At 38.1% G+C, this 17,245-nt stretch overlaps 1 protein-coding gene and 1 pseudogene across 1 annotated transcript; one reads left to right on the forward strand and one right to left on the reverse strand.

Annotated features, from left to right (window-relative positions):
- The first annotated feature begins 3,598 nt into the window (after positions 1 to 3,598).
- On the forward strand, positions 3,599 to 12,808 carry LOC145469438 (fibroblast growth factor receptor 2-like). Its single transcript, XM_081453159.1, has 11 exons — positions 3,599 to 4,106; positions 6,782 to 6,952; positions 7,328 to 7,478; positions 8,065 to 8,279; positions 8,619 to 8,803; positions 9,267 to 9,359; positions 10,977 to 11,141; positions 11,475 to 11,689; positions 12,076 to 12,116; positions 12,227 to 12,323; positions 12,402 to 12,808. The coding sequence occupies exons 1-11, from the start codon at positions 3,761 to 3,763 to the stop codon at positions 12,595 to 12,597; spliced, it is 1,875 nt and encodes a 624-aa protein (XP_081309285.1). The 5' UTR covers positions 3,599 to 3,760; the 3' UTR covers positions 12,598 to 12,808.
- Positions 4,433 to 6,108, reverse strand: LOC145470418 (uncharacterized; annotated as a pseudogene).
- Positions 12,809 to 17,245: the final 4,437 nt, after the last annotated feature.

Consider the following 17,245-nt stretch of genomic DNA (forward strand, 5'->3'; position numbering starts at 1 on the left):
TGGAGGCGAAATGTAAGCCGGGAATGACGCCAAGCGAGGAATAGAGGATGGAGGCTAAAAATATTAGTAAGAGACGCCGAGAAGTGGAGCAAACTATAAATAGAGAATGGTGGTGAAAAGATTAGTTCAGTTCAGTCTTCACAACTTCTGCTGGATGTTTTTGCATGGAAGATGAATTCCCAAATTACGGTAAGCACTCTTTGAACTTCTTTGTCAGTTGTTGAAATTTTCATCGCGTTTTCTATAAAAGATATCAAGTTGTTTAGGTGAGATGGCCTTATCTTCGACAGGAGTCAGTTAAAGTCTTCCGCCGCTTCGTAAAATGCTATAAATTTCTTCTGTTACGGATGGAAACCAAGAAAGGTCAGGAACCATTTTATGCTTTAAAAGTGAAGTTTATATTTGACGCTCGTATGTGGTGATTTGCATATTGTGTTTACAAAGTATGGAGATTCTCTCGTTTTGTTCGTTCAGTTTTTTCGGGTGAATTTTATTGATAAAGGTTATTAGTAAAAGACTGGTAAAGCTAAGGCCGATAAAATGACCGCAAAACCGTCCGCAAAAATAACATTCAAATCACGCTTTGGCGTGATCATGGCTTATTATTAAACTTGAACACCACAAGCATTTAAAATTTGGGACGTTACACAAGCTTCTAAATGCATTTCTTGACTTAATAATCTTAAATGATAATCGATCTTAAACGAATTTCCTTTAAGATTTTTTTTATTCGGCCATCCTTTCGTTGAGACGGGATTTGATGTTTGGTGCTTAGATGTAGTGATATGCATATTGTGTTGATGTAGCTAGATTCCTCGATTTTTGCTTTGTTTTGCTTCGTTTTTTAATTTGTTGTTCAATTCATCGGTTTGGTAAAATACTTACTCCTTAATCCTACAGAGCGCAGGTTTCGTGAAATTATTATTGATAAATTTCTTTAATTTAAAGTTATTGTGTCGAGTAGATGATTAATTAGCATTTTATGGGAGCTTCGCTTTTAAACTTAGCTAAATCTATATATTAGTTTTGTACTTGATTATACACAGAACCAAATTAATAACATTTTTTTTCCAATAAACTTTGTTTTACGTAGATTACCATGTTTTTTACAACCGTCCCCAGTTAGAAATCCAACGGTAGACGATCCAAGCTATATGTAATTTTCATTATAATAATATATGTGAGCGTGCAAGACATATTTTAATTAAGTAGTTGTTATTCAGTTAGTGACATATCTGACTGTTTTTACTGAGCACCAACCATTGTGAATCGTGATCGCGTAAAGAGTAATTAGCTTTTTTTAATTCTTTTTCCAAGGCCAATACTTAAATTGTTCTAACTCTGGACCGATTCTGACAGGAGAGAAAGAATTGAGAAAACTTCCATTGACAAAAACAAATCACAGTGTATTCCCCCCTGCAGATATGATCCGGGATATCCCTTGTAAAAAGAACGGGGTGTTCCTTTTAGGAGTCAAAAAAAAAAAAAGGAGCTTTTGGTACCTCTTGGGGTGTTCACCCTATAAGGTCAACAGCGGGGGGCTTTCGCGATACCTTTTACTGAGGCCCTACGGTATTGAACCGCAAAAAAATATGACGGGAGATATTTGACGATCAACTTTGCGAGCAGAAGATATTCGATGCAATCGTCTTTATCGCAGTTAAAAATTATGAAAGTGTCAGTTAATGCGTTGGTTTAGAATTGGTACCTCTTAGGTGTGAAAAATATTCAAACTACGGCCACAAAACAGAATCTTGGTACCCTTTAGGGGCTCTTTTCAAAATTTCCGACGAGCACCCCCATCCTTTTTATATGGGTATCCCCCCCCCCCCCCCAATTACGGATATGCGAAGCTGGTAAGTTACCGAGGGAACACAGCTGAATTTGCCTGCATTTCTATTTACTCAACATTGTCCACTTATCGGATTTTCCTTGTTTATGTTTCCGCTCTCAACTACTCGGACCTAAAAACCGTGTGTTTTAATGTCTTTGGTACTGGCATATGGACATATTGAAGTCGGTTGAAGTAAACAATTCACCAACATAATTGATTACGTTTTTGTTGATTGATAGATGTCCGCTCAACCAGCCGACCCAAATTAACAATTCCTTTCCCCGATATCACCTGTAAAGTTGGACGTTTGTTTTAGATTTCCTGCAATAATTTCTGCGATGATCGTTTTTCCGGCAAAGCCATCACGATGAGGCTTCTTTCCCGAGAACATTTCAAGCGAGGAATTGTTTTCAGCGCGATATTTCATTGCAGATTGATTTTCCTCGGAATGGTTATACTACAGGCTAGGCCGAGTGGCGGCTTTTTGCAGAGCAAGACTTCGCAGTCAAGTAGGTGTTATTCATCGATAGTTCCAGAAGATACCATTCTGAAAGCAACAATGTTCTAATTTCAGCCATAGAAAACGTCTTTTATTCCATCACTCACTCAGTCGCATTGTCCCTGAAAACATTTTCGCCTGCAAGTGAACCAGCGCTTATGTAGTTTACTTTAACACTTTACTTTACTTTGGCACTTATAATTTCATAGATGATTAATTCGTTTTAGATTAAAGCATCGAAAGGTTTATCTCCCATTTACCTCTGACCAGAAGCAGTATATATTCTAGAACAGGAACTATCCCTTTTACGGGCTAATACTCTTTAGGGTACAAAGGCGAAACTGCCGAATCATTTAACCAATTATTGGAATATTATTAAAGGGGGAAAAGTGTTTTTGACATTATTTTTCCTTCACTCTAATGCATTAGCGTTGCCATGGTTTCAAAGCGGACACCAACGTGCCAACCTTGCCAGCCTTCCCCCCTCAATTACGTATATAACTGGAATATTTTTAAAGCCTGAATTACTTTCTATTTTTGAAAGGTTTTGTCCTAAACTTTTTGAGCACCGTTTTTGTTCTTTTAGAGGATTTCTCATAGAGTTCATAAATATGACAGCCGTGAACAATTTTGCGCAGAGCTGTGGGCTTTTTGTTAAGTCGATAAACAGCTCATTGCATACGATTGTACATCACCAAGAACTGACTGAGCTGTGTTTTATAATTGTGCGATATGCTTATGACAGTTAATTTATTTGCTTGGGCAGGGTGCCATTTCTCGCATGACAGAAACTTAAACAGTAGCAGCGAAGCATTAATAAACGGGCCACAGTTAAAGCCGCAAGAAGAATACGGAGCTGGCGAGTTTAAGAAGCGAGGTTTCATGCAAAATAATAATATTTGTGAGAGAGCATTTATCCAGTGATAAGGCCTCTCTCATTTTCAAACATCTGCAGAATTCTCAATATTAATGTCGCACCCTTTGTTCAGCAGATTGTTTCTATATTTTGGATCACACCTCCAGTAGTTTCGAACTTAATACAAGAGAGGCTATTCATATTCAAAGAGTACAACCCTCTTAAGTTTGAATCAACAACTACACCATGTAAATCTAAAACTCCTTATAATTCTCACACTTTCATGTTTGTGGTCATTTTGTTGTCACAATTAGCATGTTTCTACTTACAAATTCTACTTCCAACGCTAAGTACATCAATCAACTGAAGATGAAAGGGGAATTAATCTGTCCAAACATATCTTTGAAGTTAAGAAGAGCCCTCCAGTCACCTGGTGTTGGTTTTCAGGAGGGCCCTTTAAAAATTAAGGTCTAAAATATGTTAATTAAAAGTATAAAATACATTAAAGTAACAGCGGTGATATATAGTAATAAAAGCTAAAAACTTTGCGCCTTGACTTCTCTACTAAACGATGATCTCTGGGCTTTTATACGCAGGTGCAACGATTCTTGATCCGTATGAACCAGTCGGATGTTTCAGGGATAAAAGAAAACCACGTGCATTTCCGAAACAGATAAAAATGAATCAGTCTGTGAACTGGCATGACATGGCCAATTCATTTGCAACCATAATTCACGCATGTGCTGCTAAGGTGTTTCAAAATGATTGTTGGTATTTCGGCGTGGAAAATTACAAGGAGTGCTGGAGTGGAGTGAACGGTAGCATGACATACAACAGACATGGACGATCCAACAAATGTTTCATGAATTATAGCGTGGGAGCTGAATGGACCATATTTGTTTACCGCTTTGTTGAAGGTTAGTTATGAGTTGATCACTTTACAGGGAATTCAGCCTCCTAACACCTGGCAAGTCTAAGAGTCTGGGCGCTAGTGCCGTGATGTAGTAGAATGGTTCCCAGAGTTATGAACATGAAAGTAAAAACAAATCACTCATTGCTTTTTGTTAATAAGGATTTAGTTATGCATAAACAAGCAAGCGGTTTGGTTAAAAACATATAATTGTAAAGTATTTACAAATTTTCAACACAAAACTATATTCTTTTCAAAATTTCAGGTTTATTAATCTTAAAGTATTCTTAACATTTCGCAAATTTAAGCGTCGATATTCTTATAAAACACATTCTCATAAAAAGTAAAGATTGTAGAATAGTTTCCAGGCTCTTGCACACGAAAGTTAAAAAACACTTCAGTTGAACATCTATTAAGCGGCCAGTTATCAATGTTCCGAAATTATTGTCAGTAAAATACTGTAAAGTCGTGATACATAAATTACCTTTGTTTTGGAAAAGGCAATGTCAGATAAGAGTCTGAAATAGAAAGTGATTGTCTTGAAGTGGCATCATGTTTACTCAGAAATTAACCCGATGGTGAAGAATATTCAAGGTACACCAACCTCTATGCTGCGGCCGGCCAACCCCTATTCTTGGGTTTCACCCACGTGACCAATAGCTTAACAACGGTTACTCTCCGCCATCTTGGTGTCGATCCCTCAAGCGCAAACAAAGCGTATCCAATCAAAGAAGGGTTCATGTGAGAAAGAAGGGATGGTTTTATGCGTTGTTGTTGGCTGTTCGAGCAAAAGTGGAAGTCGTAAAGGCTAAGGGTTTTTTCGTATACCTAAGATTATTACAAATCAAAGGGAAGAACTGGAGGAACTCACTATTAGGAGGAGAAACGAGTGGATTTCTGCGGTGAGTCGCAGCGACGCTACAAACAAGACCGTGCTAGAGAGTGAACCAGTTTGTAGCAAACACTTCGCTCTGAAACTACCGGAACAGAGCGGCTTTGGTCGATAAATTGGTCGGCAAAAGGATCAATTAAATTTAAAGCTACTGCTTTAATTTTGCACTGGTTGAGTTTGGCATAAAGCTGATCCATTTCCTCTTTGAAGGCGCCGATGCGCGCTGCATGCGCTGAGGCGCCGGCTGCTGCATGGTTCAAGGCTTGCGGCTATTGTAGATCCTCAAATTTCTGGTCGAACGTTTCTTTGAGCTTGTTAGCCGATAAAAAATCGATGTCCTTGGCCCTGGCATCCGGCACTTCATTGACATATGTCGGCAAAATCCATGAGCAATTTACCTGTGTGCAAGCGAGCTTGCCATGAATTCGTGTAGTTGCCTCTAAATAAAATAAAACACTCGCGATATGTGAGCATGACTCAGCCAGTCCAGCTTTGCATCCCAAGCAATGGGCTGGAAAAATAGTCTCATCGTTTTCAGAAATGACCCAAATGTTCTCTAAAGGATCATTCAGACGCTGTGAATGCTGAACATTTGCTCTCACGACATACTTGCCGCGGCGATTACTTTGCCTACAACTGAGGTTACAAATCCCGACACCATTTGATTAAACGCCTCCAGACTCTTGAACGCCTTGAACTGCTTTTTGGTGTAGAGGCTCGTCTCAAGAACGAGGCAACTCAGCAACTCCGAGACTTCCACAGGAGGCAAGTATTCTGGACTGAACTGCTTGGCTGTTATGTTTGCGAGGTCAACCCCGATGACCGAGCTCTTTTGCGAATATCTTTCCTTTTCTCGACTCTCTAAGCTTTTGGCATACTCAGAGAACACTGGGGTACCTTAAGATGAATCCCCGGTACTTTTATCGTTTTTTCTTTCTGGAAATTAATTAATATAGTTGTCGAAATAATAGAGCGATAATAGAGAAGCTTCACTGTAGAAATGGACTACATCATTAGCATAACTTTGACACCCGAGGGACACCAACATGGCGGACACTGATTTGATCAAAGCTTGTGACGTCACGTGAAACCCACTAATTGGGCAGTCACCTCCCATTTCTCCGGGGAGGGCCGCTTAATTAATGTTCTTTTTAAGATCTCAGCTTCGGGTTTATTCTTAAAATATTCTAAAATTGTGCAAATTACAGCCTCGATATTCTTATAAAATGTTTTTTTTTTTAAATAATAATAAATAAAACAAATAAATAATAAAGAGTGTGTCGGTATTACCAGGAACTATCTGCGTTCAGGCCATTTCAGGGTTGTTATGACACGGTAATTGTTCGGATCAGTGTTGTTGATCGATCTGGCAAATTGTAATAATAGAAAAGTTTTCTTGTGATCTGTGTTAAAACAGACTTAAACCCTTATATTTGCTAACTAATTATAATGTTCTGTAAGATCATTAGCGTTTCACTGAGTCCCCAGTCAACTGATCTAAACATTAATTTTCGTAATTAGTTCTTAAAATTTGTGAATAAACTACTAGTATTTAATTACCTTCCTTGATGAGGCTTGGCTGCTCCAGTCCATTGAATTAGGGCACTGAATGAAAACCTTAAAACCATCTTTTTTTATGGTGATCCGTGAAGACATATTTTTTTAAAAAGCTGCATCTTGAAACACCATTTTAGAGTATAAGCCGATCAATTTTTTAAAAGTCAAATCGTCAACAGTTTATACACTTTTTTAGGGCTTTCATGTCATGGATTGTTTCTTTTAATCATCAGTGAATGGTAGCTGGAGCCAGTGGTCGTCATGGCAACCATGCAGCATGACGTGTGGAGGGGGAAACAGAACACGTAATCGCACATGTTCTAATCCAGCGCCAAAATGGAATGGAAAGGATTGCCATGGGACAAATATCTTCACAGGGAGCTGCAATTTGCACAAATGTAAAGGTACGTGCCTTTATTTATATTTTTTCCTTAAAGTCATTTCAAATTTTTTTTATAATTGTTGCCATGACAACCAGTGTAGACTTTGTATGATTCTTGTTGTTTTGTAATCACTGAAAAATGCTGTAACGGTGTTGATGTTTTGAGTTAATTACTCTCTCAAAGGCATGTTAATTGTAATAAAATGACATTGTTTGGAGCTTCCAGAGTAATTTGCAGATAGACTGAAATAATAATGATAACAATAACAACAATTTTAAAATAGACTTCTCCTGTTTATAAATAAAGCAAAAGCAAAACTGATGCGGTAAAATTTCGTGTCAAAGAAATAGATTCATTCTCAACATGGCTTTGCTGCATTTTCCTCTTTCTTTGTAGAAGGTAATTTTCTCCACAACAATGAGACTTATCATGGTACTGGTGAATCCTCTTTGCTACTGGTAGCGAAGATTGTGGGCAGCTCCCTTTTGGCTTTACTTTGTTTAAGTGGATTACTGTGGTTTGCCTTAAGATATCGCAGAAGAACTCGGTAAGTATCTTTGACAGCTTGGTCTGCTTTAGATGATATAATACTCGCTTTTCAAAAAAAAAAATGTTATGAATTAGGACAGGGCAGGGCTATTTAATCTGAATGAAAGGAGTGAAAAAAGTCAGTTATGAAGTTCATTTGAGAGCGGTATAAAGTTGTTGCAGCACAATAAACAGTATAAGGCTGTGGTGTATACTACGTAGAGTAACATACCAATATCAATAAATACAAAAGGAAAATTAAATGTTGATCCAATTCTCGTGCTACAATGGGTACAATGTGACTTTGTTGAAAAGCAAAATATGGCGGGCGAGGCTCGAAGGGCGAAATTTACATCGAGTCTCATAGTTTGTATATCAAACTACTGCGATTTGAAAACAGTTTTAATATCGTTTCTGAAATTTCTTTTTAAGTGCGTCGGGTGTGTATAAAAACGATTTTTTTTTCTCTTTATTCCAACACATTCCTAGCCTCAACATTTAAAATTTCTCAGAAGCATAACAAAAGAAATTTCGAGAAAGTATTCTATAGAGGATATTATCTTAGCAAGGCCTGAGCTCTTGATTCTTCTATGGATATTTTTCAGATCTAATTCAGAACTCTTAGATCCGTGGGAAGTCTTTTTTGATGACATTTCCTTGCATAGAATCATTGGAGAAGGGGCTTTTGGAAAAGTGTACAGAGGCCAGCTTCTAAAACAAACTATGGAGGTGGGAAAAGGAAGGAAATCGCCGCGTAAGACGGACAAGAAACAACAACAAACGAAAGAGGGCCTGACCGTTGCTGTGAAAATGTTGCAAAGTATACGATTTGCTTCTGTCAGCTTTCTATAGCCTATAAATATAGTTATGTAATTATATCTTTTTTTCATTCTCTTCTCTAAAGAGGTTTGTTACATGTTTGCGTACAGGCCCGGATTTGCACTGTACCAAATCAATTGACCGTGGAGACCTGGGAGAAAGCCGTGAAGAACTAAGGAACATTATATCTTTGTCACTAGACAACTTGCAGTTTATACGAAAGGTTGTTGAACAGTTTAAATACCGGTTAACACGTTAAAAGTATTAGAAGGTAAACATATCGTTAAAAAAAAAAAAACTATTTGGTAACAAAAATATTTTTTTGTTTTTGCTCTACTAGATGGCGCTGCGGAAGAACAAATACAAGAATTTCGAGAGGAAATACAGCTCATGAAACAAATCGGGTATCACCGAAACATATTGAATTTATTGGCCTGCTGTACTATGACAAATCCCATGTTCCTTGTAGTGGAGTTTGCAAAGAATGGGGATTTACTTCACTACCTCAGGAAAAGAAGAGAGCAGGTACTGTAAGATAACTGATAATCTTACTTCCTATTTGGTAAGTAAGTCTTAAAAGCCTACTTACCAACAATACCTTGTTTTGTTCTAATTGAAGCATTAGCAAATGAAAGAGATGAGGCGCCGTTGAACGGGTACTGAAACATAATTACGATCCCTCACATTGTGTTTTGTTTCTTCACGTTGTTTTGAAATGCCTTTTCCTTCCGGTTTTTTCAATTATCGTTTTCTTTTTTTAATTTTGGAGGAGAGGGTGGAAACGTGCGAAGATTTTTATAAACAATTTATTTCCCTGAGCTCTTTATATACCAATATTATATAACTATGAATTTCATTAAAATGTCTTGTCCGTATAACATTGAAAGATTGCCCTAGGTTCTACAATCTGCTAATTCTTTTAAGTAGACTGAGACATTGTAAAAGTACAGGCTCCTGCCGAAGAAATCGCTTTTGTTTTGAATTTTAGATCAAGCAAGCTTTTGAAGCGATGGGAGAAGCAGCGCCTCAGCACTCAAGATATCAAAACATGGAGGTCATAAATGAAGGAAGCTTATATGACGTAAAGTATACATTTTCAACTCATTGTATTCGCTTTAATTTGCACGTTCTGTAGAGAAGGGAGACGGAGGCGGTTACTGGTTAGGGAGCTGGAAACAGAATGAGATCCATAGCCCCCGTCTTCAAATGTTTGTCCCGAACATTGGTTGAATTTGCGTTCGTTACGTTAGCGCGGAATTCAGCTCCTCCATTCTTTGTAAATACTCTGAATTCTCCGAAACAGTAACAGTGAGCTGACATCAAAAAATGTAATTGATATCCATCAAAAGCAACTTAACTAATTTCACTTTCAAATTCGCGTGGTTGGAAATGGAAAGGGCGGGCCTTCTCGACACGAGATTAATTTATGGTTGTGTGCAAAAGCAACTTAGACAGAGGCGTAATAATGCTATTGCGACGATTTTGTTATTAAAAGCATGTAAAAAGTAGTTTTAATGTTACCATTTGCTGTATATCAGGTGTCTCGATACAGCTTTTTCTCGACTATACCAACCATTTTCAATCAGCTTTTTAAAAGTCTTCCTTAAGTCGGATCGATATGAAAATTGCACCAATATTTGAAATGGATTGAAGTTTGGTATAAGTTATGTTTAAGACAATCGATATTTCCATGGAAACGATAAGCCAAAAATTTAAAAATCGATAAAATACAAATTTTGATCGAACCAGATCTGATATGAAAAAGCTAATATCAATGCCTTAAGTTATGCTGTATGGCAAATAGAATATACAAAAATAAAAAGTTCGGAATCTTTGATCCAGAGTAAATCGCAAGACTTTTCAAATTATACTTTTTTCAGCATAATAGCAATGAACCGACAGCTGAGCGCTATTGTTTTCAATTTTTTTGTATTTTGTTCTTTTTGAAAGTTACTATAATGCTAGTTTCACAATTTTGCATTAAAGCGAAAAAAAAATGAAAAGGACTGACACAAACAAAAAACAAAAAGAAATGAAGGAGAGAAGCCTATTAAATAGATCTCAACATACACCATCACAAAAAGACTAAATTAACTGAAGCAGGGTAGAAATTTGTTCCATTCTTTTATGTTTTACCATGCAATGATAATACTAAAATGCGTCTTTAAGTTATGTTACGAAACTATGAAAATTTTGTTTGTTTTCTTTATCGCGATTTCAAGAACGAGACTTTCTCTTAAGGTCACGCCCATTATAGTTTTCGGGTAAGTTTTGATTTTTAGTGCTTTTTCAAATATCTAAAACACGGCTCGATAGATTTTCCTGAAACGTTAGTGATGTGTGTGCCATAAAACACAAAGTTTTATTCCAAAGATTTATTAATATTGATACACTCTCTTAAGGTCACGCCCATTATAGTTTTCGGGTAAGTTTTGATTTTTAGTGCTTTTTCAAATATCTAAAACACGGCTCGATAGATTTTCCTGAAACGTTAGTGATGTGTGTGCCATAAAACACAAAGTTTTATTCCAAAGATTTATTAATATTGATACACTGGAACACTTTCAAATTTATCAGTGAAAGAGGCCCTTGAACCGACAAACCGTTAAAAATTTACGATTTAAAAAATTGTATTAAAATATTCAAATTAGTGTTTAATGCATTCCAACAGCCTTGTGAGTGTTTCGTCCCTTTTCAGTTCACCAGTGGAAAAAACAGATGCGAAACAATCGCTCATCGGAGTATCCGAGATGACAGTGAACCAGAAAGGGATTTCATGACAAATAGAGACAACTTACATGACGATGATACTCTCACACCCGCTGACCTAACGACGTTCGCATGGCAGATAGCGAAGGGAATGGTATGAGTTAGATTACGTTTATAATGTAGAGATTGACCAAAGTGTTTGCGATAGCTGTTATTACAGGTATCAGTGGTTTGACATGCAAACGAGTCGAAAGGGTCAATTCTGCTTTGTATTGACCCGTTCGCCTCGTTTATATGCCTTTTTTAACAAAAGAATATTTGACCGCAGGTTCAACTGTAATAACAGCTACTTATTTATATTTGCAATATTAAGAATGATACTTTGATGATCTATTGAATATTGCTGTTTTTGTCTGCTAAAAAGATTTTTGTTGGTTAAGCAATTGTTGTTGAAGTGACCAAAATTTCCCTTTCTTATTTTGCATAGGAGTTTTTGTCAGGTAAAGGATTCGTCCATCGTGACCTAGCGGCGAGAAATGTTCTCGTTTGTGAAGGCAAGCTAGTGAAGGTAGCTGACTTTGGATTGTCGCGTAACGTGTACGTTGGGAAAGTGTACCATGCTACAAAGTCCAGAAAGCTGCCAATCAAATGGATGTCACCGGAAGCCATTCATGATCAAGTGTTTAACGCAGAGAGCGACGTGTAAGTTTAAAAATATCACGTGAGGGGAGACGGCGAGGTTCCTAATCAGTGGGTTTAATCAAATCCAATCTAGCCAAAGTTAGTGGAGTCTCCTGATTTAGGTACTCAAATAAAATTAGTTTTGGTTCGCAGTTAATCTTTTTTAATCATTTGGTGACAATAGTTTGTTTTTTTTTTTTACCACGGAGCTTCGGTTTTTCATTTGCTATTGTGAGGTATGACACTGGTATTACGGCTCAGGATATATAGAAAAGTTGCTAAAGGCAAATTTTCTAAGCTGGTTGAGATGCTTAGCCTTATGGATGGTAGTCGTTTTCTTTTCTCCTTGAAGTTGTTTTCCAAAAACCCTAAATCTGATAGTGCCATGATGTCATTCATATCAACAGGTGGGCGTATGGTATTCTACTTTGGGAGATTTTAACAATCGGTGCGTAGCCTCTCTGCTTTCGCCTTGCTATTTTGGGAGATATATCCTTTTGGCTTCCTAGCTAAGTTGATATAATATTATATCTATTTTCCCTTCTCCTCTGTATCTAGGTGGGACTCCATATCCTACCATCAGCAATCATAAACTTTTGGGGGCTCTGAAATCTGGATACAGAATGGACAAACCACAAATGTGCTCGGATGAGATGTAAGCTTACTTTTTTTTTATCTCACTCCGTTCTGTTCATGAAATGTTAACTGAAACACGCCACTCATTTTTTCTCAGGTATGAATTGATGCGACAGTGTTGGAAAGAAAATCCCGCTGAAAGGCTTTCATTCACTGTCATCCGGGGACAACTGGAACGGATGATGTTAAACCATTGTCCTTATTTGGATATGGCTGACACAAACTATAGTTACGCACCCTGTTATGACGCTGACAGTAACAAAGAAACGGGACTGGAAAATACTGCTTTGTAACTTACACGTTGACTTGCAAGTTACAGTTAACTTGCGTGTAAAATTTTTCGACATGATCTTTCTCCCAGCAGTACAAGTAAATTTATACTCCTTCCAGGACACAAAGGGGGTCCACCCATTTTGTTTACGCCCTAGACATATCAAGTTTATTGCTGAGAGCGAGCGTAGAGAGCGAGCAGCAAAATGGTCAAAATTTTAGAACAATATATAAGGCGGGAAAGGGTGGGGGGGGGGGGGGGGAGAATTCTCAAATTCATCACTTTTTACCAGAAGGCATTGCATTTAACCAGAGTACACTGAGCCATTTTCACCAGAGTTCATTGCGCCACGAAAAACTCAAATAAAACACGGAGCTTAATTAAAATAAAAGAAAATATTCTAAAGAAAACTCGAATCGCCGAAAAAAATGGGCATCAAACTTTTAAAAGCGATTAAATGAACTTTTAAGTTCACAACCCTTCTATTCTCAAAAGCGATGCGAATTACAGCAGCTAGTGGACTTGCTAACCTCAGTTGAAGGTTTGCGACATTTGGACTATTCCACGGCCCGGTAAATATTACTTTTAAGTGTTGTTATGTCTTAAAAGTGTTGTTTAACAGAAGGTTTTGGGTTGATTCAAATAACTATCAGAATTTGAATTGTAAAGCTGCGTAATCTTCTGGTTTGTGAAATTTTAAAGTAACCATTGCGCGAGCTTCGTACACGCAAAGAGCATAGTTAAGGATCTCGACACCGAGAACGCGAGTGTGGCACATTTCTAAATTAAACGCGTGACGACGCCCGAAATGAAAGGAAAATTACGTCTGCGAAAATCGCCATCTCACGCATTATCCAATTTGGTAGAGTTCTGTGCGTGAAAAACTCGTGTAGATATTTTACGGAGGGCCAAAACTTGCCTCTTTCAAAAACCCATTAAGCATAGTTAAGGATCTCGACACCGAGAACAGGAGTGTGGCACATCTCTAAGCGCATGAGAACGGAGTGCGAAATGAAAGATAAATTACATTAGCGAGAATTGCCATCTTAAGCACTGTTCAATTTGGTAGAATTCTCTGGGTGAAAAGCACGTGTAGAGTTGACGCAGGGTTTAAAATGGCGTCTTTCAACAAAAACACTTCAAAATGCGATTGTGGCACATCGTTAAACGAGCGACGACGCAGAAGATGAAAAAAAAAAAAAAATGGCATGAGTGAGAATCTCCATTCAACGCAATGTTCAATTTGATAGACTTCCATGAGTGATATACCCGTGTGGAGATTTGAGTAAGGGCCAAAACTAGCATCTTTAAAAAATACATTAAGCATAGTTTAGGATGAAGACACCAAAAGCGCAAGTATGGCACATCGCCAAAAGCGCGAGGATGCGCCAGAACAAAAAAAATGCCATGGGCGAGAATCTTTAACCTATGCACTGTGCAATTTTAAATTTTACAAGAGGTGAGAAAAAAAAGTCCCTGATAGGAATGACGTCGACCTTCGCCTTAAAAACGGCTAGTAACGCCAAATCTTGGAAAACGAGAAATCCTTCTTAATCGTCTCAAGGATCCCGACACTGAAAACACCAGCGTGGGGCAAAGCCAAACTCGCGAGGTCGCACGAAATGAAAGACAAATGACATGTGCGAGAATCTATAAACAAGGCACTCTTTAATCCGATAGACTTCCACGCGTAAAATACAGGTGTGTAGATTTAAGGAATGGCCAAAACTAGTATCTTTCAAAAACCTGTTAAGCATAGTTCAGAATCCGGACGCCGAAGTCGCGACTGTGGCACATCGCCAAACGCGCGAGGACGCACCAGAAGAAACAAAAATGGCATGGGCGGGCAAGAATCTCTAACTCACCCACTGTCCAGTTCGGTAGAATTCTACGCGTGCAAAATACATATAAAGTTTTTAAGGAAGGCCAAAACTGACATCTATCGAAAACCCATTAGATGTAGCTAAGGATTGCGAGACCTAAGACGCGACTGGGGCACATTGCTAAACGCGCTAGGATGCGCGAGACGAAGGCAAAATGACATGAGCGGGAATCTCCAATCCAGACACTGGCCAGTTCGAGAAATGTTCACGCGTGTGTTGCACGCGTGGAGATCCGAAATAGGGCTAAAACTGACATGCTTCAAAAAATCTTAAAGCACAGTAGAGGATTCCTGGACAGAAAAAAAACAGCCAAAGCTTAATATCAAAATATCTATTTCAACCCACTTACTCCTTTCCTTCATTTTACTAATTTTCAACAATCTTCTTATTAAACCAATTCATTCATGAAGTGGCCTTAAGCCTCGAGCGTAACACGACACGATTGTGATTATTTTAAGAAATAATGGTTCTTTAACCTAAATATTGGGACAGGCAGGTAAATGGATCTCAGAATGTACCTATTAGATAACCTAGTTTAGTAGATAGCCCTCAACTTGCTCTGCAGGATGATATGGATTCTGACTACACTAACACGAGACATTCAATGTGAATAGTTTATTAAGGATGCGTCAGTCAGTCATCTAACGTAGACGTATTCCGTCTTATAACACAATCTTTATCCTTGCTAATTACAACTATTGGTTTTAGAGCGGTTTTCAATTGAGTGTCGTAAAACCAAAACCAAACCAGTTACATACCAATTAGATTACTCAGCCAATCTCAAACCGTAGTAAAACCAAAACCAAAACCAAAACCAAAGTAATTGTCTAATTACTTTCGACACTCAAATGAAAACCGCTCTAACATGCAGTTTAGAACCTGTGCTACGCCAGATACGAAAAACCACTAAAAAACCACCCTTAAGATGTGGCCAAAAAATGTGTTTGAATATTTTTTAATCATGCAGTTGCTAACTCAGGGAGTCATCTTAATCAGGCGAGTCATCTGAGTTAGTTGGGTCGTCTCAATCAGTTGGTTCATCTGAGTTATGTAGATCATGTGAGTCAGATCGTTCATTTGAGTTAGGAGGGTCATTTAGGTAAGCTGAAACATCTGATTAAAGTTGGTCATCTAGTGACCGCCATCTTAATTAGTTGGTTTGATTTACCTGATTCAAGTAGGTTATTTGATCCAGCTGGGAGAAGTGTGCCTTCTGAATCAGAGGCCATCTAAGCCAGATTTGTCATCTGACGCAAGTGGGTAATCTGTTTCAAGCTCTCTGAGTCAGGTGAGTCATCTGATTCAAATGGGAAATCTGAAGAAGGTGGATCATTTGAATCAGGTCGGTCAATCTGACTTATGCGATATAAGTAAGGCGAATCATCTAATTCAAGGGGTGGCGAATGGTCCTTTAAAAACCAATGGTCTCGCAAAATTTCGCCAAATTTCACGGGTCTCGCAATCTCGTTTTTTAGCGGTTATGTGCGTCTCGCAGTCTCGATTTTTTTCAAGGCTAAGAAAGTCGTCAAGTACCGATTTGCCTTTTTTTTTTTTATAAAGTTAAATGACATCACAACATCTTAGACCTATGTTTGTCTCTGATTCAGGTGGGTCATCTGAGCTAGCTGGTTAGGCTATGTGATGCTGGTCTCTGATTCAGGTGGGTCATCGGAGTCAGGTGGACCATTTCATTTGGGTGGATCACTTTAGTCAGTTGGTTAATCAGAGGTTGGTCATCTGATTTAGGCAGGTTGAGTAATTTGGGACATCTGAGGTAGTTGGTTGATCTGAGAAGGTTGGTCATCTAATTTAGTTGGATTATTTGAATCAGCTGGGTATCTGATTTAGGTGGTTGATTTAATTCAGGTTAGTTATCTGAGTCAGGGGCTCATTTTACTCACTTAGCTCTTCAAAAATAGGTGGATCATCTATATGGGCTCGTAATATTATCCAACTATCCGCCACGTTTTGATGGCTGTTCTGATAGTTGCTAAGCGTTCGAAGGTCTGCCTTTCCATGCAAGATCTAGAGCGCTGTCTATACATGAAGCCGGAGCTTTTGTAGCACTCACAAATCAAGTCAAACCATGAAGAATGGCCAAAAAAGTCACCATGGTGAGTTTTTGCCTCAACTTGCTTTATTATTCTGATCTCCAACTGCTGAATTGACGGTACCAATATAAATAAGAAATTGTCCAACTTTTCTCTTTCCCGGGAAACGTACATTGAACCGTGTTTTGTGTTGAGGTTAACTAACTTGTTTAACCGGTTTCTTCCATTACAAACATGCAAACAATAGGCTACATTTGGCTCAAAAAAATGTACGGATATTTGACCGTGGACCAAGTTTTCATTTTTTATATTGCACTGTGTGTAACGTTGGATTACCAAGTCTTTTTAGAAGTCTTGTAGCATATTGGCCAGCCTAGCTGGATAAGGCGTAAAAAATGCGAACGAAGATTATAATAAGAATGAACAGCTACACAGTACAACTATCTTTCTGATTGTTTCACTGATAACGTGGTTGTCTAGTGACAAATCTGAATATTGATTGCGGTCATACATTTGAATCAATCGTGCCGACAAAAACTGAAAATTAGTGAGATCCTTTTCGTCTACAACCTGGGCGAAAACTGTATTATTTTCCAATTAGGTCCAAGTCGCATAAAGACTAGCTAAAAAATCGAACGGCAATTTCCCCCAAATGCATTAGAAGCTTGGTGACCGACGCAGGACAACACAGCTGAATTTGTCTGGTTTTCCAACCTGTTTACACTTTGAAAGAGTC

This window comes from Orbicella franksi, chromosome 15 (genome assembly GCF_964199315.1).
Source record: "Orbicella franksi chromosome 15, jaOrbFran1.1, whole genome shotgun sequence".
Taxonomy (NCBI): Eukaryota; Metazoa; Cnidaria; class Anthozoa; order Scleractinia; family Merulinidae; genus Orbicella; species Orbicella franksi.